Raw genomic sequence first — 23,817 nt, 5'->3', positions numbered from 1 at the left:
TAATTTTTTAAATTATATTTTATAAAATATGACTAAAATATTTGAAATTAAAACTAAAATTATTTTTTATTAAAAAAATATTTAATAATTTTTTTAGAAAAATTATAAGTAGTCAAAAATTATATTTAATAAATATTTAATTAAAAAATGACCCAAATACCTTTGCATTAACACCATTAACTTTAACATTAGATGTTATGACAAAAAATGTCCCATTTTAAAGAGTTGATTGGTCCCTCAAAATAGTTGGGAACTATTTTGATCCCTCACAAAGAGTTGAGATACCATTTTGATCATTTTTTATAATAAATGGCTCACTAATTAGAATTATATAATTTAGAAAAAGTATATACCAAAGAACCTCACTTTGCTTATCTTTTATAAGCAACTCCATAATTAATACACAAAGATATAAATTCAATGTTGGTCCTTGATGAAAAAGTATAGTAATTGAAAATTGTTTGGTCGTCGTACAACTATTTATAACACGAATCAATGCTAGCATATCGTTGACTCACACATTCATGCCTTAATGCATGCCAAATAAATTCAAGTGATGCTATATCATATAGCTTCTCAATATCAACAAAAAACTACATAGATAATTTCTATCCTATACGCTTCTTTATTCATTATCTTAACAAAAAAATCATAATAAATCTTCCTAAAATAAACCAAATTAGCTCTCAAAAATTAATGTAATTTTTTAAGTATATGCTTATAATCTCCAATAGCTTCATTGTAAACTCAAGTGTTCGATTTCTATATAGTTAACATAATCTTGAACATCAACTTAGTTTTTAAATATTGGTATAAATACTTCTTCTTTAATCATTTAGAACTCTCTTAGTCTTCAAAATTCTACTAAAAAGATTCTTTAACTAAATCACTACGTTATCCCTTATAACTCTCAAATATCAATAGAAATCTCATAAGGACCAAATTTCTTACCTTTATGCACCATTTTAAGAGGCAGCTCTACTAAACTTTTTTTGAATCAATCTATTTAAAAATCTCATTTAGAAAATTTTCAAAGTAGCATTTCATCTTTCCTTAATATCTTCATCTTTAACCAATCCTATTATCTTAATTTTTAATACCCTAACTTGCTAGTTCTCTTATCCCTCACCTTCTCTATTCTTTATCTTTGTTTCTCAATAATTCCAAATATATAAACAAATCAACAAAAGTTATAACCTTTGTTTTCCACACCAACCTTTTGCAAGATTTCTAATTTACTTATAATTATAAGTCTCAACAGTATATAATTTTTGTTAACTTTTAAAAGCACATTTATACTCCTTAATATCCCTTAGTACATCTTCATTCCCACAACAAATCTCCTTATAAGCATATGATCTGTTTTTAGACTCTCTTAAGACTTCTATAGCAACCCTCTAATGGGAGCTAGGAGCTTATTTCACATCCAATTTGACTCAACTAAAAAATTGTAATTTGCTTTCACAAACAAATAATCTTAAAAGAATAATAATTTTCCACCTTTCAAATTAAATCACTCATTTTAGAGAATTTTTTATTACTTTCTTTATATGCTTAAAATATATATCTATGTCTAATAACCTATTATGTATGGTTAAACATTCTTTTGGTATTAGTATAATAACCAAAATATTTACTTTCCTTCTAAATTAAAAAAAAACATTTAATTTTAATTTGGTGACTCCACATTTGTAAGTAACCAAGTGTTCTTCATGTCATGTGTTTATTATTTCAAAATCATAGGCTGTTGTGAAATCAAGCATAGTTTCACATATTACATTTTTATTTCTTATTTCATAACCACCATAAATACGCTTAAAACTTACCTCTATGCACGTTTAAATCATCTCTAACAAACACCATTTCTTCAAAAATCATATGTTTACTTCATCCATCTTTCCAAAATATTATTTTTTAAAACTATATTCAAATTCAACTTGAGAGGTTAAATACTAACCAAATTCATAATTTCCTCAATAAATATTTTAATAACAACCATCTTATCACTAAACCTATTAGCCTCAACAAATTTATATTTCAATTCTTTATCAACAATTATCCCAACCTAATTCCTATTATCAATTTTTTCAAATTTATAGTAACATATAATCTTACTAAATGTCATTAATTTTTCTCTTTTCCATTTAACTTATTGTAAACTAGTAACAGTTTGTTTTCCGTATTGTCATGGCACCCAACAATTCTCATATTTCCATTCTACGTCCCCCAAATTTCATGTCACAGATATAATAAAAAATGCAAACCTAGTAAACCCATATATCCTTTTAATCACAATCGAGTTAACATGTGGTATGTCACTCAAGGGTTTTATTCTAAAATACTTTTTTATATTTCATTAAAGTAGGGTTACATTGTGGTCTGTAACTTAAGGGAGACATCCAAGCCCACATTTCTATTCTTATCACCACAATCGGGTTAGGTTGACTTGTGTCCTTTATAAGAATGCCTTAGCACTAAGAAAATTCAAATTCAATTCATTTCATTAGGTTGGACCTAAGTTTTAAGATTGTACTTTAATATAATATCAACCCTCAATCCTTCTCATCAGGCTTAGGGACCAACAACAAATTTATCAAGAAAAACAAAATACCACCAAAAATAATGCTACCCACCAAAAAATTAATAGAATGAAAAAATCACATAGGTTGATCATATAGAGGGACCCGCCACTTATCATTTATTAAGTGCCCTCTATTTAATTTTTGGCAGCACCTAAATCAAAAATTAGGCAAAACAACTTGATGGAAAGGAGAAGATCACATAGGTTTAGGTTCCACTCATGGTTATCAATTTAGATTGAACTCAAACAGTCAAATTATAAATTTAAAATTTGTAATGTCTAAGTTCGGGCAATTTACCAACCAATAGAATTCTTTTGAAATCTCAGCCAAATGGTAATATGCCGACAAGCAAGATATTACTTTGTCATCTTCTATTACGGTGGCTTATTGATGCATGCAAATGGTAAGTCAACGCTCAACAAGAATAAAAAAACCCCACGTATAACGTTGTGAACCTTTGTGATAATTAATACTCGAAATTGTGCTTGCTGTTTGATTTTGTTACTGGTATGCTAAGCATCAATAGCATATTGAAGCATTTTATTCGTGATTGAGATTTTTCTAACTACCATTTTCTTTTTTAAAGTAACATTTTCATGAGCAGTATTCAGACCAATTGAGGAGCTCGAGTAAGTCTCTGGAAAACTACATGCATTTCCATTTTCATTTATAGTGGACATCGAGATGCAGAGAATACATAAATTAATGAGAAGAAAACAACCTAGAAAAAATATATATATGATAGTTATGGAAAGGTGTCAGAATATGTCCTCATGTACCCATCATGTTCATGGTATGAGCTAAGTATGTCACCCTGCTGCTTCTCCTTTTGTTCATCAAGATCCTTGCATACATTTTCTTCATCTGCTTGAGATATTTCACGAATCAGTAAAGTGGTGCCTTCTAAAAGTGCCGCAGAATATAAAACCAGCATCATAGTTTCAAACAACAACAACAAGCATGTATCCCATTATGTGAGGTTGGGCTACATGAATCTTTTTTCTCCATTGTGTCAAATTAAGGGTCAAATTCTCATCTAAATCTAATAAAGAAAGATCATTTCTAATATTTTCTAACCAAGTTTTTTTAGATCTACCTCTACCTTTCTTAATATAAGGCAAATCTAATACATCTACATTCTTAACTGGGTCTCCAGAAGGCTACCGTTTTTTGTGACCAAACCATCTAAGGTGATTCTCTCTAATCTTATCTTCCACTGGAGCTACTCCAACCTTTTCACGTATATGCTCACTTTGTATCCTGTCTTTAAGAGTAAAGCCATTCATCCACCTTAGCATTCTCATCTCTGCAACACTTAACATAATATTATGCTTCTCTTTTAATGGCCAACATTTTGCACCATAAAACATTGCATGTCTCACTACCATCTTATAGAATTTTCGCTTAAGTTTGACAGGGACTTTTCTATCACATAACAAGCCCGATGCATTCCTCCACTTCAACCAACCAACTTGAATTATACTAATAATATCCCCATCTATTTCATCATCACTATGAACAATAGACCCAAGATATCTAAAATGTGTTCTCTTATTAATGACTTGATTGCCCAAAGTCACAATCCCTCCACTAGATTTATTTTTACTAAAATTATACTCCATATATTTAGTTTTAAATCTACTAAAACGAAAAAACTTTAAATTCTAAGGTTGACCTCCATAATTCAAGTTTACCTTCAACTCCCTCTCTAGTATTATCAATAAGAAGAATATCATCAGCAAAAAGCATGCACCACGGTACAATCTCTTGCAAATGTCTAGCGAGAACATCCACGACTAAAGCAAAAAATATGGACTTAAGGTTGATCCTTGATGTAATCCAACTGAAATACAAAAATACATGGTCAAACCACCTTGTGTTTGAACACAAGTAACAGCTCCTGCATACATATCCTTAATGACTTGAATATAAGCATTATTAACCCCTTTCTTATGTAGAACTCTCCATAGCACTTCTCTAGTAACTTTATCATATGTTTTCACTAAATCAATAAATATCACATGTAGATCCTCATTCTCTGTATCATCAAACCTCTCAATAAATGTCTAGCTTCCATAGTAGACCTACCTGGCATGAATTCAAATTGATTTAGAGAAACATTAGTTTCACACCGCAACCTATGCTCCATAACTCTCTCCCATAGTTTTTAGTACGAGATATTAACTTGATTCCTCTAGAATTCACACAATCTTGTGCATCACCTTTATTCTTAAAAATAGGAATCAACACACTCATTCTCCGCTCATCTGACATTTTTTTAGTCTTCAAAATAATATTAAAACGTTTAGTAAGCCAAAAAATTCCTTCATCTCCTAAGCATTTCCACACCTCTATTGTCATAGTTCTATGGAAGAAATTAAATATGAGCTCTGACAATAATAAGAAATCATGCCACAATAAAAAGATAAGTATCTTATAGCTTCAAAGGTACAACCTTTCACGTCATCTGTAACATTTGATGGATAGAGTGACAATTGCACATTTGAATTCCCATTGCCAACAATAGCATACTGTGAATAAAAGCCAATCTCTGCTTCCATCTTAGCTGAAATTTTAACAGGTTGCTCACCTGTAAAATGAGAGTCACCTTCATTTTCAAGGAGTGAATCTGTTACAACGCTGAAACCACAGGAATGCTCACTCCCTGTATCCTTCTCAGCTGCATCTACATCTGTTTCTTTTCGGCTTAAGTCGCTGCAAGGAAAAGCATATTCATCTAACCCTGGAGGAGGATACCATGTTGATTCCAGTGTCTTAACATTGACAAAGTAATTGCTCTTGTAGAAAGGATCCCAAATAACCCTCCAGCCCCCATGTTCACAATATATGAAGTTATCATGGCAACCACCCAATGTACAGAGTGAAAACTCTGATAAGACAGAACTCCTCTGCCAAGTATGTGTTTCCCCTTTCAGATGCATATTACAGCACAATGAAGATGAATCTTCAGAGAATATGTCAAGATCATGTTTTTTCACTAAACCTCCATCGTGATGAAATAGAGCCTGAGAGCATACATCTCCCAAAATTTCTTCAGGACAGCTGTCACCATGTAAACTTAACGAACCTAACACTTCAGCATTCAACTGAAAACTAACTGGAACTGTATCAGGTGAAAACTCAAGTTTGTCAAGGTTTTCACTATTTGCATCACTCACTTCATACAGAAAAGGTTTCTTAACTGTTTCATTTCCGCTACCCAAAGCGGATGCACTTACAGATTCATCTAAGTGCAAATCACCCCTACCGTGCACCTTGGCATCATGACAAGAAGTATCAACCTGGACTTCCACAGCATGTAAACAAGAAGACATATTAGTGCTACCATGCAAATATGTTGATGAAACAGGGTTCTCCATTTTACTGAATACCATGATTTGAGGAACTGGGTTATTTCTCTCCTTTTCATGTCTAGCAAATTTTGGTTTTGTACCGTTTCTTTTAGATCTGGAAGTTACATTGCTCCTCTATAGCAATGTAAGAAAGGAATGCCAAACAAGAACAAATTAAGATATGAAAATTAAGAAGTTTGAACATTCTGATTGATAAACTTATTGGAGTAATGGTGCCACTTACTGCTTTGCTCGTACCAAACGAGAGTGGAAGCCCCAAGGCATCCATTTCTTGAACCAACTCCAGATCTTCCACAGAAAGGTAGTCTGTAAAGTTACAAAATTGATGAGATGGCTTATGATTACAACTCACAACTAAAATAATGGAAAAATAAAAACCAAATGGCGATGGAAACCAAAAAATTGATTATAAGAAAATCTAACTGAGCAACAAAAAAAAATAATTAAAAGAAACAAATCACTAAAAGAACATGACAGTGCAAAAACAAAATCTATTCATTTTATCATGTTCATGAGAATATAACATAACACAGAACTGCAAATTCCAATTATAAACCATCAAGGGTGTTTTTTCAATTTAGAAATCAGAGCTAAAATAGCTCTTAATGAAACAATCATTTTCCTTAGCTCCATAAAGCACTCTTCGTATTTAGCAATTCATATTCATTGAATTGCACATTTCCAAGACATCAGAACTATGCAGGTACAAGAAGAAAAACTGGCCCAAGTGAGGCTCCCATTTCACTCTTCTTCTTTCTCTCTCAAGTGGTGGGTAGTGTGAGAAGCTCATGGGTCACCTCCTCGCTCCAAGGAAAGGAGGATAGTGGTGAGGAGAGATCTGGTGCTAGCATTTTCAACTACATAGGTTCATCGAATTATGGGAAACCGGTGGAAAGCCAGGTTACACCTAAAGGTTCACCGCACAATGGCAAAATCTCATAGCAATTCGTTGGAGGATTGGTGCCGGTGTATAAGTGTTGCTGTGTCAAAGCAGAATGGATTTGAATCCAACCTTTGTTGCTGGAAGTATTACCGATGATGCAGTTGTTTCTAAGCATGAGGGGGTTCAAACTCAGCTATTCACGGCCAACTTCAAATGGAGAGCAACAATGTTGGAGTCGATGAAGGGGTTGTGAAGTACCCGTGACTTATCTCCAATAAGGCAAGGGAGGACTCCTTAGAGGCTTGAGGTACAACCTCTGGCAATATGGGTGTGTCCAATACAGTCATTGCTAACCATCTCAACATGCAAGAATCCATGGGTGTTAAATCCTCCCTATGTGGAGTTTTAGGTGAATCTCACACGAACGATGCAACATTGCACAAAGCAGTCCAGGCTTCAGTTAATTCTATCAAATTTCTAGAATGGATGAATGCAATGCAACTCACGTGAATGGTGTTATAAACGAAATAGCTAAGGTACATAAAACCATGTCAATGTCTAGACAAATTGATGTCTGCAGTGAGGCTCATGTCAAAGATGAGGTTTCTATAACTCTACATGCTGATTATTCAACAAAATATTGCTAAGCTCGAGCAAGCTCTCGTGGGTAAGCTATTAGGCAAGGGATTGCAGCATTTCTTGTCATGCAATGAACTAAAACAAAAATGGTCGCATGTGGGGGATTTTCAACTCCTTATTGCCTCTCCAAACAATTTTTTTTGCTTATTTCAAAGTGTGGAAGCTAAAGATGCCACTTAATAGGTGACCTTGGTCGATTGGAGGACATATCATTGGGATGGACCAGTGCGCGCCCTCATTCTCACCCCAATCAATACAAGTACTCGCTTCTCAGATTAGGATTTGATTGCCACACCTACCATTTATATATTGGGATATAACATAAATATAGCTCATATCGCCTCCTTCATAGGGCAACCATTGTGGGTGAATGAACCTACGAACACGTGGGGGAGAAATAGCTTTGCTCTCATTTGTGTGATGGGGGTGCAAAGAACATGCAACAACATCAAGCCTTTATCCCACTACATGGGATTGGCTACATGAATCATTTTTCTCCATTATGTCATGTTAAAAGTCAAATTCTCAATTAAATCTAATAAAAAATGTCATTTCCAATATTTTTAGCCAAGTTTTTTTAAAGTCTATTTCTATCTTTCTTAACATAGGTCAAATCTAATACATCTACTCTCCTAACAGAGTCATCAGAATGCCAACATTTTTTGTGTCCAACCATCTAACGCGACTCTCTTTAATCTTATCTACCATAGGAGATAATCCAACCTTTTCACATATTCTGTCTTTAAGAGTGAAGTCACTCATACACCAAACCATCATCATCTCTGCAACACTTAAACTTTATTTTAGGCTTCTATTTTAATGGTCAACATTCTGCGTAGAGGTATTAGATTTGACTTATGTTAAGAAAGATAGAGGTAAACCTAAAAAGACTTGGCTAAAAAATATTAGGAATGACCTTTCTTTATTAGATTTAAACGAGAATTTAACTTTTAATAGGACACAATGGAGAAAAGGATTCATGTAGCCGACCCCACGTAGTGGGATAAAGGCTTGATGTTGTTGTTATTGTTGTTGTTGTATCTTAATGGTCAACATTCTGCATAATAAAGCATAGTAGGTCTCATCAACATCTTATAAAACTTTCCCTTAAGTTTGCGTGGTACTTTTCTGTCATACAATAGAACTGATGCATTCCTCCACTTTAACCATCCAACTTGAATTCTACTAATAATATCGTCATCTATTTCACCATCACTTTGAACAATAAACATGAGATATCTAAAACATGTACTCTTATTAATGGTTTGATCGCCCAAAGTTACAATCCCGCCACTAGATTTATTATTACCAGTGGCGGAGCCAAAACTTTTATTCAAGGGGGGGCCTAAATTAAACATTACATGAAAATTACCCATTAACGGCATAATTTTCCAACGGTCAATTTTCCGGCAGTTTTCCAATGGTCAATTTTCCGGCGGCTTACCATCTCATCCGAAATGTTAGAATACATTAAAATAATTTCGTTTGTTGTTTCATTATTGGAGCAAAAAGGAGTTGTAAGATCAAAATTAAGAATGTCAATAATATGGCAAGAGAGGAAAAAAAGCCATTTGGGAGCGATCTCTATTTGGGCTTCTGATAGGATATTGTAGCTAGAGTAAATTTTTTTTTAAAAAAAGTTATTGTGAAAATTAATAAGAAAATTATTCTGAACTAAGCCTAAAACATATTCTTGCATGTTAAAACATAGAATTATTATGTCTTATTTTTTATAAAAATAATGCTAATTTTCTTATGTAAATTGATCCTCTACATTTAAATTTGATTAAAATAAAAATTATATATAGCACGTCATTGTATTTAAAATTTAATTTTTTTAAGATAATATATTTTTAATTTCTAAATATGATTAAATTATTATATCATTTTTATACTGTCATTGCCCTAATCCTCACAAGAGTCACGAACGAATGGTTCGATTGCTCTCGCGACCAGTTAGAGCAATGATTCAGAGATACAATTATCATGATGTGATTGATCCTATTACTTTGATTGAGATAGAATATGCAAATGAGTGGCTAATATGAAAATTAGATGATGAGTCTGATGAAGAAAAAGACTTTATTTCTAGAGAGGAAGATTTAACTTAGACAAGTGTTACAAAGGCTACTGGTGTTTATGATAAAAGCTACAACATGCAGGAAAGATCTAAAGGCAAAGAAAAGGAATCTTCATCTAAGCATGATGTTGTTGCTAATGAGAATGAGGATGAGGAGGGTAATGAACAGGACTATGAAATAAGAGACAATGCTGATAAAGATAACGAAGTTTTTTTGACATTTGCTGATGATAATGATTCCCAAGAAGAGTAGATTAAATTCTTATAAATTCATTAACCTTTAAAAAATGATTGTAATATTTTTAATTATGAGATATTTTGGTGTTGTTTACTTGAACTTATATATATGAGTACGATTGTCTTTCATTATTATGATATCTTGTCTTTCAGTTTAATGATATTTCATATTCATGCTTATTATTTTATAATTCTTGTATAGTTTACGCCAAGTTCAAAATGGCGCGTGCCGCGCTATGCACCATAGCTACAAAGAGACCTTTGTGCCGTGGTGCGTCATTCGCCGTTAACAAGCATGCCCTCAACCTTTTTAATTCTGACTTGGAAACCGACATAGATGGCTTTAAAATTTTGTTATAACACTTATTATCATAAAAATATAAATTTATAATAAACAAAATCTTACAATTGAGATATGGATTCTTTTCTCTAAAACTCCCATCAAAATAGATTTGGAAATCTAAAAAATTTATAAATTAAATAAAGATAATCATCTCATCTCCTACAAATTAACAAAGGCTTTGATTGTGTGGTGAATTTTAATAATTACTTCTAAAAATCCCTAGAAAATAATAGAGAATGATTATATAAATTAAAAAATTTAGTCTTGAATGAAAAAAAAATGAAATTTGCTTAATTGAACACAAATTATATGATTCATTGAAAACCTTAGAACTATTTAAACTCAAATAACTATTCACCACTTACATCTTTTGAACTTTTTTTCAACAGTTTCCTAAGGTTTCCTCAAGAAAATATAGAATTATTAAAAAAACAGAAAAAAACATACATAACATTTTAAAACATAACATTATGTTGGTTTTTATTTTCACAAAAAAAGTTGGTTTTTGTAAAGGCTTGCAGGCCTCTAAAGCTACGGGTAAAGTCTCGGGAAGAGAGAGAGATATATAGAGAAAGAGTGAGAGGAAGGGACAAGGCTCACACGTGTATTAGGTTTTCAACTTTTCATACAGAAAAAATTACCAAAAAAAGTATATATATTCATCAGGCCAGTGGGGGCTTGTAACAAGCCCTCAGTCTCATCACAGCAACAACTAGCAAAAGTTAAACAAAAGCATGCCTGGGAGATGAGCCATGTTAACAACAAATGAATATAATGTGCGTAAGAATAGAATAAATCATAACAAAGCCCAAGAAAAGAGTACATGTAAGTAAATATAATGAATCATAATAGCGCTCAAGAAAAGAGGCGCAATAAAGGTGTAATGGAAATGAAAAACAACATCAACAATATGCTTTCAGCCTTGTAGCAATACTAAGGCACAATTAATATTTAAATAATAGCCCATTGATATTACACTTGAACCAATGTGTAACTGAAATTATCCATGATCCAAAAAAGTTTGATTCCATGCAAAACCATATAAACCAATATAATATTAGGAAATAGCAAACAAATCCATTTCTAAAGGTCATCAACATACGCATTTCTAAACTAACAGAAATTATAAATAAAATAAACTAATTAATGAAATTAGATAACTTTGCTGATATTATCGATTAATATGATGCTTCTGGTAAGAATAAGCAGAAAAATTTTCAACAATTTTTAATTTAAAGAAACATAAAACAAACTAGAGAGATTTTACTCCGCTGATGATGAATGATTCCAACTAACAATGGAATACATACATTAAATCAAAAATACTTTATTTTGTACATGAGGTACTGATGAACGGATGAGTACAATAAAATGGTACGTTCAATTGTTGAGCATGGCTGCATAATTACTTTTTAACAATCTGGGGTAGGGGAAAGGAGTTGGCTTTGTGGTTTAAAATAATCCTCAAAACTGATCACAATGTGATTCAGATCAGTGTCCTTAACAAAGGACATGTTGCGTTGAATGGAAAGGATAGGAGCTTACCTACCAGTGATGGTATGGTCTGTGCTCGACTCCTCAATAACAGTGGTGCAAGGGTTCTGCAATGTTTAATAGATTTTCAATTACTAAAGAGAACATTAAGGCAGTTAAAAAATAATAAGCAATACAATCGTCATACACATACACACACACAAAAAAAAAAACAGAGAAGAAGAGTAAGAGAGTGGGATAATATTTTTGAATCTCCATATGCTCTTTTAAGACAACTTTTTAGGACTTGAGAACCAAACATTAAGAATGGCATTGTCCAATGTGTTCTTACCCTCTTAGCCTTTCCACTTTTAAGTAACAATTTTTCTTTTTCAAAAATGCATTAAATCATACAAATTATTTAGTATTTACCGATACAAGCAATGAAAATAACATCAAAGCCTTTGGATTATAAGAATCTTTTCCAAACTCGTTAGAATCACCAAGAAAGGAAATATTGGGCAGTAGCATGCTCATAGAGAGAATAGACAGTTCCACTTCCACAACTCACATTTAAGAATTACATGCCTAAAGTAAAAAATTATCAGTTGTCATATTTTTAAAGTTCAGGGTTTATTGTACTATATTATATTGAAACTTTGCAATTTTTATTAAACCTCTGAATTATGTATAAGCATGCCCATACAGTCGATGATCAAAGCACTAAATGGCCCCTTTAGCAATAGAGGCATCATCAACAACAATATCCTATACATTTTGGGTAGGCTTAGCATTGTTATCTTTTGCTCATCATGCTTAGAACTGCCTTTTTTATTAATTCACCTAGGTTGATTTTTCAAGGACTTATAATCATGTCGACTTTCTCATATCCCAATTTTATGAATTAATAAGATAATTTCTACATAGCTTTTTTTTTCCTAAATCGTTTCATATGCCCCAAGATCAAATCATTATTATATGTATTCAACTACTTATTATTCAATTATTCTCTAATCATCGATGATAATATGAATTCTTTTCTCAAATGAAAAACATCATGATCATTGCCAATAAATACTTGTAGGTTTGTAATTCCTTAAGTTTGGGTTAATCAGATAATGTCTAATAGAATGGATCCTGGAGATGAGCTTAATAAATAAAAAAATAGCATCCAATGTCTAGTGATGCAACAACAAATCACAATTAACTGGTTATAATCAAGTTACAATTTTTTTTTCTAATGTAAATAGAACTAAGGGACTATTTGGCAGCAAGATTTATGCCCAATTTGAGCAGGATTTATGCTAAACCCTGCCAAATAGGATTTATGTCACCATTCGAACTTACTTCGAAATAAATCAGTCGCCTGCTCTTTTTTGCGGAGCAGAACCCCCTTGTGTCCAGGGGTTGCCCCCCCACCCCTCAAAAAAAAATTATTTATTTATTATATAATTCTTTAGATAATTTGTCCCTAAATCTATGTTTTGGTCTTTATTGTAAGGGTTTTAAGGCAATTGTCTATCCTAAAAGTTTTAAAATATTATGATCTTTAGGCAATTACCCCTGTATAATTAAACAAATATGTAGAGGTGTTATTGTCAGGTCAAACCCCGCTAGGGGGCGCTACCCCCTTGGACCCCCAATATATCTGCCAACAGTTACTTATAAGTCCCCCCCTTGAAAATTATAGCTGATTCCTCCCCTGTTTTGCGGTAAATCCTATAGTTTGGCAGAATTAACATTTTACCGAGCGCAGGATAGTGGGAGAGCGAAGCGTCCTGGGCTTCTTCAAGCATCAAGTCCTCTTCTGCAATTAAATCCTGATTATATTGTCAAACAACTCCACATGATTTAACAAGATTTAACACTTATGTTACTAAACAGCTTTCCAGATTAAACTTAAGCATGATTTGCTAAATCCGGAATTACAGGATTTACTAAATCCTACTTATTGCCAAACACCCCCTGAGGGGCTGTTTGGTAGCAGGATTTAGGACGGATTTGAGGCGGATTTGAGCGAAATCCAGCCAAACGGCCTAAAATGCAAAACCAAATCTCACGGCAAGTGAAATCCGGGATAGAAGGAAAATTCCGACGATTCGAGCGAAATCCGGGATTTCGGAAATCCTGTATTTTGCGGGATTTACGAAATCCATGCGCTAGAGTAAGAGTCGCTTGGATAAATCCTGCTTTATAGCCAAACAGTCACACATGATTTAATTGGATTTATCATAAATGTTACCAAACAGTTTTCAGGATTTAACCCCTCAGGATTTCGTAAATCCGGGATTTGGAGGATTTACGAAATCCTACTTAAATGAAATCCTACATTCTACCAAACAGCCCCTGAAAGTATATGATGCGTCAAGTTTTCAAAATTAGAAAGGAATGGAGCTATGAGAAGCTTCAAATGTACCTGCTATACTAGTCAATGATAATAAGCATCTTTCAAAAAAAAAAAATCTAATCAAGGCCGATTACGATCATATTTAAAGTTTAAACTATACAATAACATAAATTCATTGCTAAATCAGGGATAAACCTACATACATCTTATAACCAATCACAAAATAATTACCAATTTTCTTGTCTGAAACGACGAACTTGCCGCTGGCGCTAAGCTCAAATAATCATGGTGAGTTGAGGTACCCGATGTGATAACCCTTACATCGTCCCTACCCAAACAAGTTTAATAAGCAACAGCTAACATGAAAAAAAGAGTTTACGGTTTAAAGAAGAAATAACCATCACTTGCCCACCATAAAAAAATCTCAGTGATCCTGATTAGAGGCTTTGGCGCTTTAATATTGGGAAATTTCATACCAGCTTCGCCGTTCGCCATCTCAGGACTATTTTTACGCAGGATTTAGGCAAGATTTATAATAGTAAATCCTGTCGAACGATCAAGTAAACTAATTTAAATCATGCAGACTCTTAAATCCCGTTTATTTCTTTTGGACTCTTTTGTCTGTTCTCTGATTGTACTATATGTGAATTATAGTATCCGCTGCTGTTTCTTTTCTGTAATGTAATTATCTCTGGCTCTGGATGTATGTATTGATACGAACAACGGATAAAGAAACTGAAAAGAAAAAGAAATGAACGATCGATCAGAGGAATCTTTTCGCTACACGGATCTTGGGTCGTTATATGAATAGTGGGTAATTTAGCGACCGGGCTAAATGTTTCGGTGTAGTCTACGTCATACTCTTGATGATTTCCAAGAGCAACTAGTCTAGCTTCGTGCTTAGCGATCGATCCGTCGGCATGGAATTTGGTGCGATATATCCATTTTGATCCAAGAACATAGGAGTTTGGAAGTGGAATGACAAGGCTCCAAGTGCCTTGTTTTTGCAACTTAAAAAATTCAACTGCCATAGCAGCCCACCAGGACTCAGTTTTAGAAGCTTCTGTGTATGAGGTAGGATTGGTAGTATGGGAAGAGGAAGTGTTCTGATGAATTAGATTTAGGCGGATAGTAGGTTTGAGAGAACATGTTTGTCGTCTGGTGATCATAGGATGACATGAAACTGGCAGAGAGTGGTGTTGTGTTGATTGTAGTGGACACAAAGCACGGTGTTAATGTGTAGATCGTAGTCTTATGGTGTCCTGAGGAGTTACCATAGAGGTTATGTGATTAGTTTGAATTGATGTCAGGGTTAGAAGACAAGGGGAGAGAGATGCTGTCAGAGTTTGTGTAATCGTGGTGGTATTGGCAAAAGGAAAAGATTGCTCATTAAAACTGATACGGTGAGACATGATTACTTTGTTGTTAGCTAAGTCAAGGCATTTATAGCATTTGTAAGTGTCAGAGTAACCCAAGAAAACACAAGATTTGGAGGTTGGTTGTAATTTGTGACGAAGTTGTTGAGGAGTGAGCGAAAAACATGCACAACCAAAAACTCGTAAATGAGTATAGTTTGGTTTTGTTTTAAAGAACAATTCAAAGGGTGAGATATGATTAGTGACTGACAAGGGCATGTGATTTATGAGATATACTGACGTTGCTACAGCATCTGACCAATATTTGTAAGGAGCTGATGTTGCTTAAAGTATGGCCCGGGTGGTTTCAATATTGATATGACAGTGTTTCCTTTCGGCAACACCATTCTATTCCGGAGTGTAAGGACACAAAATTTGGTGGAGAATGCCGTTAAATTGGAAATGAGTTTCTAGAGTAGACCAAATCTCAGAAGTAGAGGCAAGATTAATGATATAAGGAAGAACATAAGAAGATATAATGGAACAAAGGACAGCTGCTAGGTTTTGATCCATAATAAACCCTTTATTGTATGTCTCGTTAGGGGCAGTGGTTCCATCCGATTGACGAATGAGACGAGACGGAATGGAGAGAGTGTGATCAAGAAACAATTCAAAACCATTAGCATGAAATTTTTTTTGTGATTTGTGAGCGCCACAGTGGATAATTTTCCGTTGTGAGTTGATTAGGAGAAAAATTTTGAAGTAAGATATCACAAACTTTAGATTGGATGAGATGGACGGTCCGGCGAGATATGCCGGTGCAGCTTGAACTTCTGTCTGAGAGGAGACAGTGCTTTCCATCGGAGCCAGCAATAAGTCACACATGCTCTAATACCATGAAGAAAGAGGAATCCTGCAAGAACAACGAAGAAGAGAACAAAGCCAGAACCAAGAAGAAAGAACATGGAAAGAATAGAATGGTTCTTATTATCCAGAGGTTACAGCATTACACCACTATATGTAGACAAAATAGAGAATAACGATCAGCTGTATACCGAATCCGATATTGCCACCTCATTACATAATAACATAAAATACATTTATTATTTTGTGTCTAATAATCCTCCTCTAAACTACCCTGACAATGATTGATGATATCATCGTTGCCATTCATTCCATTATCATCTCCTCTTAGATGTCTGCTTCTAGCATTGAGATGGTTTGCTAATAGTTGGAGTCAAATGAATCTGGAAGGGTGTTCATTTTTATATTTTCAAAACTTATGAGTGTAAATAGTGATTTCAGGATCAAAATTTGTAAATCATAATATTTTAGTCATTATCTATGCAAGTCTTTCAATAATTTAATTGGTTATATTAATTTAAATTCAAAATTATTCTAAATGATTAATATCAACATCATCAATTAAGATGTTTAGGTTAATTAATTATAATTTTTTTTAATCTAGTTAATATTAAATTAAGAAATTTAAATATAGTAAGATGCCCCAATCATATAAATTCTTAAATCTTGAAATAAATAGCCAAACGGTTTACTTATATTTGATTGAATTTAATACCTATCTTACCAAATAATTTTATAATTTTAATAGAAATTAATTGAATTATTACTCATATTCGACTCTCAAATGAATGTGCTTCCCTCATAGAGGTTCACATGCCCATATTCTAAGGGTAAAGCTCTTCTCTTTGTTGCATATATCATCAATCAAGTTCCTTCGCATTCTCTCAACTTCAAAACACCACACAAAACACTCATAGAAGTTATTATTGCTCAAAAGCTCCCAAATATATCTTATCTTCAGATATATTGCCTATGTTTAACGGTCAAAACAAGAACTTGGCAAGCTAACACCATGAGCCTTAAAATGTGTATCTATTGGATATCATATTCATCAAAGAAGCACATAGGTGATACCATACCGAGATCTAAATTTCATAATACTACTATGTTTCAGAGGTGAGTATTTCGAAAAAATTCATACTCTTATGTAATATCTCGATGAAAGATGAAGTGAAAATATCATAAACATGTGAATTATTTTAATTGTAGTTTAGAAAATTTATATTTAAATTGTAAAAGCCTGAATAACGGAATAACAAGTGAATAGAAGGATGAGTTAGAACTAAGTCAAAACTTTAGTCAAATGCCCACCCTAAGAGCCAAGAAACATCTAAACATTAGTCTGAGTATCTCCCAGATGATGCATCATACCAATTGATGCTTGTTCTTAAGCAACACTTAAGTTATTGAATACATAATTACGATAATGCCTCTCCAAGGATATTTCAAAACCTACTTACGAACCTCAATTGTCTAGTAAAATAAGATATCATATGAATCAATGTATATCTACATACTGCTTGCCACAAATTAATCAATCATTTATAAATTAATGATCTACTATACCTAAGTATGTGCATCAAAACCTTATGGATCCAAAATGGAAAACTTAGATAAATGAAAAGATGGCCTCCTTATAAAAGAATCAAATATAAGAACTCGATGATCGTCCCTCGGGAATAAAATTAGTTTAGCGTGGAAGAGTCTCAATTTTGAAATAAAAGTTGATGAAACGATCAAACATTTGAATTCAATATTAGTGGTGAAAGGATACACCTAAACTTTTTTGCATTGGCTACACTGAACACTTGCACATATAACCAAAATCAATACATCTTAAGTCTTGTTTTCCTTATTTGCCAATCTTGATTGTCTATATTGTGTATGTTCTAGGTATACTCATTCCATTCTTGCATAATCCTAGTGAGCAACATATAAATATAGTGATGCCAATTTTGTCGTATCTAAAATTTGTCTTAGGGCTTAGGGATGGAATTTTTATTCTATAAAGATACAAATGAGTAAAATATTCATATTATTACTTGTTTATACTTTTTTTTTCTTTTTTATTATTACTAATTGTTTTTATAACTCACGATTGATTGTGTAAATGAATATAAATATTATTTTTTTTTTCAATTAATTTTTTTTTCTATTATTCTCGCTTATTTTTATTAACATAATTTTTTTTAATCTGATATCAAAAATTTAAACAGCGCACTATATATTTATAAAGTTTTATTCGCGAATAGTTTTTTTGATAATTAACCCCTGTTTTTGTTGTTCCGAAGGACGAAGATCCATTTCCCTCGTCGATGCAGGCTCTCACCAGCCACTCGTTCAAGCTATTCTCACCGCTCCTTTCTTCCACTTCTCATCGATTTCCTTACTCGACCCGCTCTTCCCCTAGACCGAGCTCAGGCCGTGCCTCCATGGAACGGTCTGGCCCGGATTTCCCCTACCTCCCGCCGGCCCATCGTGCCCTAATACTCAACCTCCTCGCCACCGTGGACGACCGCCTCGGCTCAGATCTCCTCCCTTCCGCGGTTCCTTCCGACGTTATCCGCTTACAAAATCCCCAGGGCTCTGCCCACGGTTCCGTCGACATCCGCACCGGCTCCCAAACTTCCCCGGTATGTATTGTATATTTTTTATTATTTATTTGATTATGCGTTCGTTTAATGCTAGAAATTTAGATGAGGTTCATGGATAGTTTTTTGATAATTATAATCATTTATTTTTATAAGGAACATCTAATTTTTCCGCGAATACAGGAAGCGAAAATATACAGCAGTGTATTGTTAAACCCGTGAATTCATAACTGCACGGCTGATAATTTATCCAAAATTTAACAGCTTTTTCCTAAATCTCGTCTCCTGTTCCCCAGGTCGATTTCGTCCTTCAATCCTGGCTCCACTGCCAAACCCCCGGCGGCGGCGAGATCAACATCGCCACCCTCTTCGCCTTTCTCAACTCCTCTACTGACGCTCCCCACTTCCTCCTCGAGCTAATCCAGGGCAGCCCCACTTCCCTTGTCCTTCTCTTGGACCTCCTTCCCCGCAAAGACCTCGTCCTCCACCCCGATTACCTTGACGAATTCTACCACCAGACAGATCTGGATGGCCCAAGGCGAGATCTTGAGAAGCTCCCGCAGGCATCACCGTACCGCTCTTCATCCCTCTTCATCCGCAGCGTTCTCTCACCGACGGCCATCGCCATCACCGTCGATTGTGGGAAGGAGGGGGATGTGAAAGCCATGGAGGATATCGTAGCCCGAGAGATCGGCAGCGCTGCTGAGAAGATCATTAGGATTTGGTTGGAAAAGAGCGCGGAGGTGAGGGGGCGGGTGGTGGGGGAAGGGGAGAAAGAGTTTTTGGAGAGCAGGGATGGATTGATAAAGAGGAAGGCTGTGGAGATTGATTTGGCGGCAAATTTGCCGAGGATGTTTGGCCCGGAGGTCGCGCAGCGGGTGGTGGCTGAGATACAGAAGGCGTTTAGAGTATAATCACTTCGAGTCTTCGTGTAGGATGATAGTTTGGGTAGCTGCAGAGCTGTGAGATGCCACTGCTATAAGCAATTGCTTAGTTCTGGTTTGTATTATGCTCAAATTTAAATGTTAAATTATTTTAATTTTTAATAATTTTTTGTTGTATCTCATAATCGCATTAATATATCAATCCTATGAAGTTAGCATTTTATTTAAAAAATATTAGTCCTAAAAATATATATTGGTATTAACTCATGAATTTACTTTAAATAGGAAAATAACTTAATTAGTAATTACATCCTCATTAATAGGTTCCACTAATAGGGAGGTCAATATTTGACACAACCTGAAAATCCGACTAGAATTCGACCCGAAAATTTCGAGTTAGGGCCAACCCAGACCCGAAACGGGTCGGGTTCAGGATCAACAAATCGACCAGTTTCAAAAATCGGATCAGGTTCGGGTTGATCCAATAACCCGAAATTGACCTGGAAACACAAGATTGATATGTTTTTTTTCCGTCTTTGATCTGAAAATTGGAGATCGACACATTTTTTTACCTGAAAATTAACAATTTTTTATCGGTCTCGGGTCATGTCAGGTTGACCTATATCCTAAGCTGGTCGAGTTCGGGTCTGAAAAATCGACCCGTTTGCAAAAAATGGGTCGGGTTCGAGTTAACCCGAATGGTGTCGGGTCAGTTTCGAGTTCGACTCAAACTCAACCCATGACCCGAAATTGACACATCTGCTCACTAAGCTTAGCTTAGGCTAACAATTGGGTACTTTAGCTCCAATCATAAGGTCTTAAATTAAAGACCTAACATATATGGGAATGTTTGGGAGCTTGTGATTAAGGATATGTTTGAAATTGCTATAGTATTTTTTAAAATTGATTGTGAAGTTACTGTAATTGAACTTAACTGTTTTGGTTATATAAAAAAAAAAAATTATAACATTAATTTTTTTTTAAATAGTGAGAAAATAGTAATCAAACAAAGTCATAATTGCTATATGAAAAATAAAGTTGCAAAAAAGTTGTCTTAAATATAGATTTTTTACAATATTCCATGCTATTGTAAATTTTGCAAATAATTTCTTCAAAAACCTAATAGGGATTTAATGTTACCAAATCATTGCTACACCTAATGATCTCATGAATAAGGATTTAATTTGATAAAACTACTGATCCTAACTGCTATAAAATTTACTTATAATTTCTGATCATTAAGCAAATTTTCTTTTTTTTAGCATTTAATGTGAATTATCATTTATTGAAATGATAATTTTGACATTTGAAATGAAAGAACTTTATTTTAAACTCCTCTAGAATAAAGCTACTTCGTTGCTTCTTATATGTATTAACTCATATCGTGATCCAATCAAGGTATCACAATTTTTACAAATTAAATCAAATTCTTGAAATAAAAAATATGATTGTTGCGTCCAGGAGTATTCGCGACAGTAGAGAAATATGAGATTTAACGTCTTAGCGTTGTACGAAAATCCGGCATGCAATCAGATAAGGAGAGAGGGTCTAGCATTTATGAGACACCGAGATTTTTACGTGGAAAACCCTTGAAAAGGGGAAAAAATCACGAGGTCTAGCCCAGTTTGAATGAATACACTAGCATTGTAGTTGATTACAAATGAGGTCCTTCCTTGGGGGAAGGCCTTAGCTTGATGTACATCTTATGGAGTACATTACATGATGTTAATACAAAGAGTCATTATTGACGTGTTCGTTTGGTCGGGAGGATCGTAGTCGACGGGCGACGGAGGTCGGAAGGCTTGTAGTCGGTGGGCGACATAAGTCAGGAGGACCGTAGTCGGCTGGCGACGGATGTCGGAAAGACTATAGTTGACGGGCTCCGTAAGTCAGGAGGACCGTAGTCGGCTGGCGACGGAGGTCAGAAGGACTGTAGTCGGTGGGCGACGTAAGTTAGGAGGACCGTAGTCGACGAGCGATGAATGTTGGAAAGACTGTAGTCGGCGGGCGACGTAAGTCAGGAGGACCGTAGTCGGCTGGCGACGAAGGTCAGAAGAACTGTTGTCTGATGACGAAGATCAGAAGGACGACGTCAGGTAGAAGTCCAACAAAGGAAAGAAATCCATCTTTGCATAGACGTCCAGCGAAATTCGATAACCGGTAGAAGTCTGGCGTCGGGCAGAAACTTGGCGAAGAGTGAAGGTCCGACGTCGGGTAGAAGTCTGACATTTGTTGGTGGCAGAGGAGAACTCCGGCTTCACTTGGGCGGAGTTTCGGCGTAAGGAGGGAACTCTGTTGCTAATTAGGAAGAATTTCAGCATCACATGTAAGTTGGGAAGAATTCCAGCGTTCTCCCGAATATCACGCAGAATCCCGATGTGTTCGGGCGGCAGGACGAACTCCGGCGGTGGTCGAGGAGGAGATGATTCTCCCTTTCCCCTTTCTCTTCTTCTTCTCCCTCTTCACCCCCCCTCCCCCCTTGTGAAGAATGAGGGCTCTATTTATAGTTTTTCAAGAGTGACATAGCTTGTAAATAGGTGTGAGATCAAAGGCAAATTGGGAGTGGTTTGAATGGACGGCCGATATGGACCCATTTGATCGTGCACCGTTTGTTGGTCATTTGAAGGCCTTAGTGATGTCAGAATTCGGCGATCTTGGGCTCGTTGGATTCGTCTCGTCTAGCCGTTCGATTCGAGTATAAGCTCGTTAAAATCGGAGACCGTTTGGTAACTCAAATTGTGGTTTGAACCTCTTCGCTCAACGCCTGCTCGAATCGCAGAAATCCTCTGATCAGCGCGATTTCGGCCGAAACGAGGATTTCGCTCGATCGTGGCCGTCGAGGCGATTACCAGATCTAGGGAAATAATTCAAATAATTTAGAAAGTGAAATGATATTTTAATAGGACCAAATTAGGTTGAACCAGGTTAAATTTGGCTAAGCTTCGGATTAGACTTGAGTCCGAACTTGGCCCGATCCGAATCAAATTGGGCTCAAGTCGGCTCAACGAAATTAATCGCACGAAACTGGGTTTAAAATAACGAATAACTCAAATCAAATTATATACGACGCGACAAAAACAAATTAATCGAGTCTAATTGAACACAATCGAGTCTGATCCGGCTCGAGTCAAGTCGATTCGAGCTCGAATTGGGCTCGACGGGATTCGATTAAATCGATCGAAGGCGCTCAAGCAAGCTCGAGCCAAAATCGAGGTCAACACAAATCTTGCATACTTATATTATACTTATATTCAAGTTGAGCTTCTCAACGAGATAAATTCAATTAAGTTCACTTAATTTTGAGATTTTAGGGCAGATAAAAGTTGTATAAATGATAAAAGATAAAAAAGATTCAATATTGTTCATTCAATTGGCTTTTATAAAGTTTTATGTAAATTAATCAAATTGCTAACTCTTAAAAAGTATAAATAGGCCAGCATTTTTTATATGAAACGATTATTGACCTAAATTTTGTAGATTTGGCTCTCTGCCTCCGAGGTATATATTCTTTCTTTCTTGTTCTTACTTTTCTAGAATCTTTTACTACTTAAATTTTCATTATATTTTTTACATCACAGTACAGTAGAAAAAGTCTATTTTCTATATACAGTAAAAGAAGAAGATATTTTTTCTCAAATTATTCTACATAATAGAAAATGAAAAATAATTGTATTGGAATTAATATAATAGAAGAAGTCAGCAAAAAGATTTCTCGCTAGTTATACAAATTCACCGAGAATTTGGAAGAAGGTGAAGAAAAAAATGATGAAGAATTGGAGGAAAACGATCATGAGATTCATTCAAGAATAGTCAAAAGTGTAGTAATTTATAACGACAATGATCAGAATGCCAATTATATGTCTAGTATTCAGAATACTAGTAGCAATAATAAAAATGATGATCAAATGGAAGAGGAAGAGGTGGCTTTTGATGCGTTGTTCACAGCAATCAAATATTCGTCTCAATCTAATCAAAGGATCCATGCGTGCTCAAAAACGTAAAACAATTATTTGGAACATCTTTCAAGAGAGATCTCAGAGATTTACAAAACTCTAAAAGGGTTGCCCAACATTTGCTACAAATGATTATTACTAGCAATTGATATTGTTCGCCTATTGTCACTCATTTACTGTCATTCGATTGCTATTGTCTGGCACCCTTCAAC

General features: G+C 34.8%; 2 protein-coding genes across 2 annotated transcripts in view; one reads left to right on the top strand and one right to left on the bottom strand.

Annotated features, from left to right (window-relative positions):
• Positions 1-14,567, bottom strand: part of LOC110101263 (trimethylguanosine synthase-like) — a 27,154-nt gene extending 12,587 nt beyond the window's left edge. Inside the window, exons 1-6 of the mRNA XM_020829082.2 lie at positions 14,371-14,567; positions 14,190-14,286; positions 11,688-11,739; positions 6,180-6,262; positions 5,975-6,070; positions 5,038-5,884 (exon numbers count right to left, since the gene is read on the bottom strand). Of these exons, the coding sequence (XP_020684741.1) occupies positions 5,038-5,884; positions 5,975-6,070; positions 6,180-6,262; positions 11,688-11,739; positions 14,190-14,286; positions 14,371-14,453 (1,258 nt within the window). The 5' untranslated portion in view covers positions 14,454-14,567. The remainder of the gene's footprint in view (positions 1-5,037; positions 5,885-5,974; positions 6,071-6,179; positions 6,263-11,687; positions 11,740-14,189; positions 14,287-14,370) is intronic.
• Positions 14,568-18,434: 3,867 nt separating this feature from the next.
• Positions 18,435-19,837, top strand: LOC110101222 (red chlorophyll catabolite reductase). Its single transcript, XM_020829023.2, has 2 exons — positions 18,435-18,810; positions 19,065-19,837. The coding sequence occupies exons 1-2, from the start codon at positions 18,493-18,495 to the stop codon at positions 19,680-19,682; spliced, it is 936 nt and encodes a 311-aa protein (XP_020684682.1). The 5' UTR covers positions 18,435-18,492; the 3' UTR covers positions 19,683-19,837.
• The last annotated feature ends 3,980 nt before the right edge of the window (positions 19,838-23,817 follow it).

Source organism: Dendrobium catenatum, unplaced genomic scaffold (assembly GCF_001605985.2).
Source record: "Dendrobium catenatum unplaced genomic scaffold, ASM160598v2 fragScaff_scaffold_1220, whole genome shotgun sequence".
Classification (NCBI taxonomy): Eukaryota; Viridiplantae; Streptophyta; class Magnoliopsida; order Asparagales; family Orchidaceae; genus Dendrobium; species Dendrobium catenatum.
Note: the sequence above shows the minus strand (reverse complement) of the source record. Positions and strands in the feature narration are given on the sequence as shown.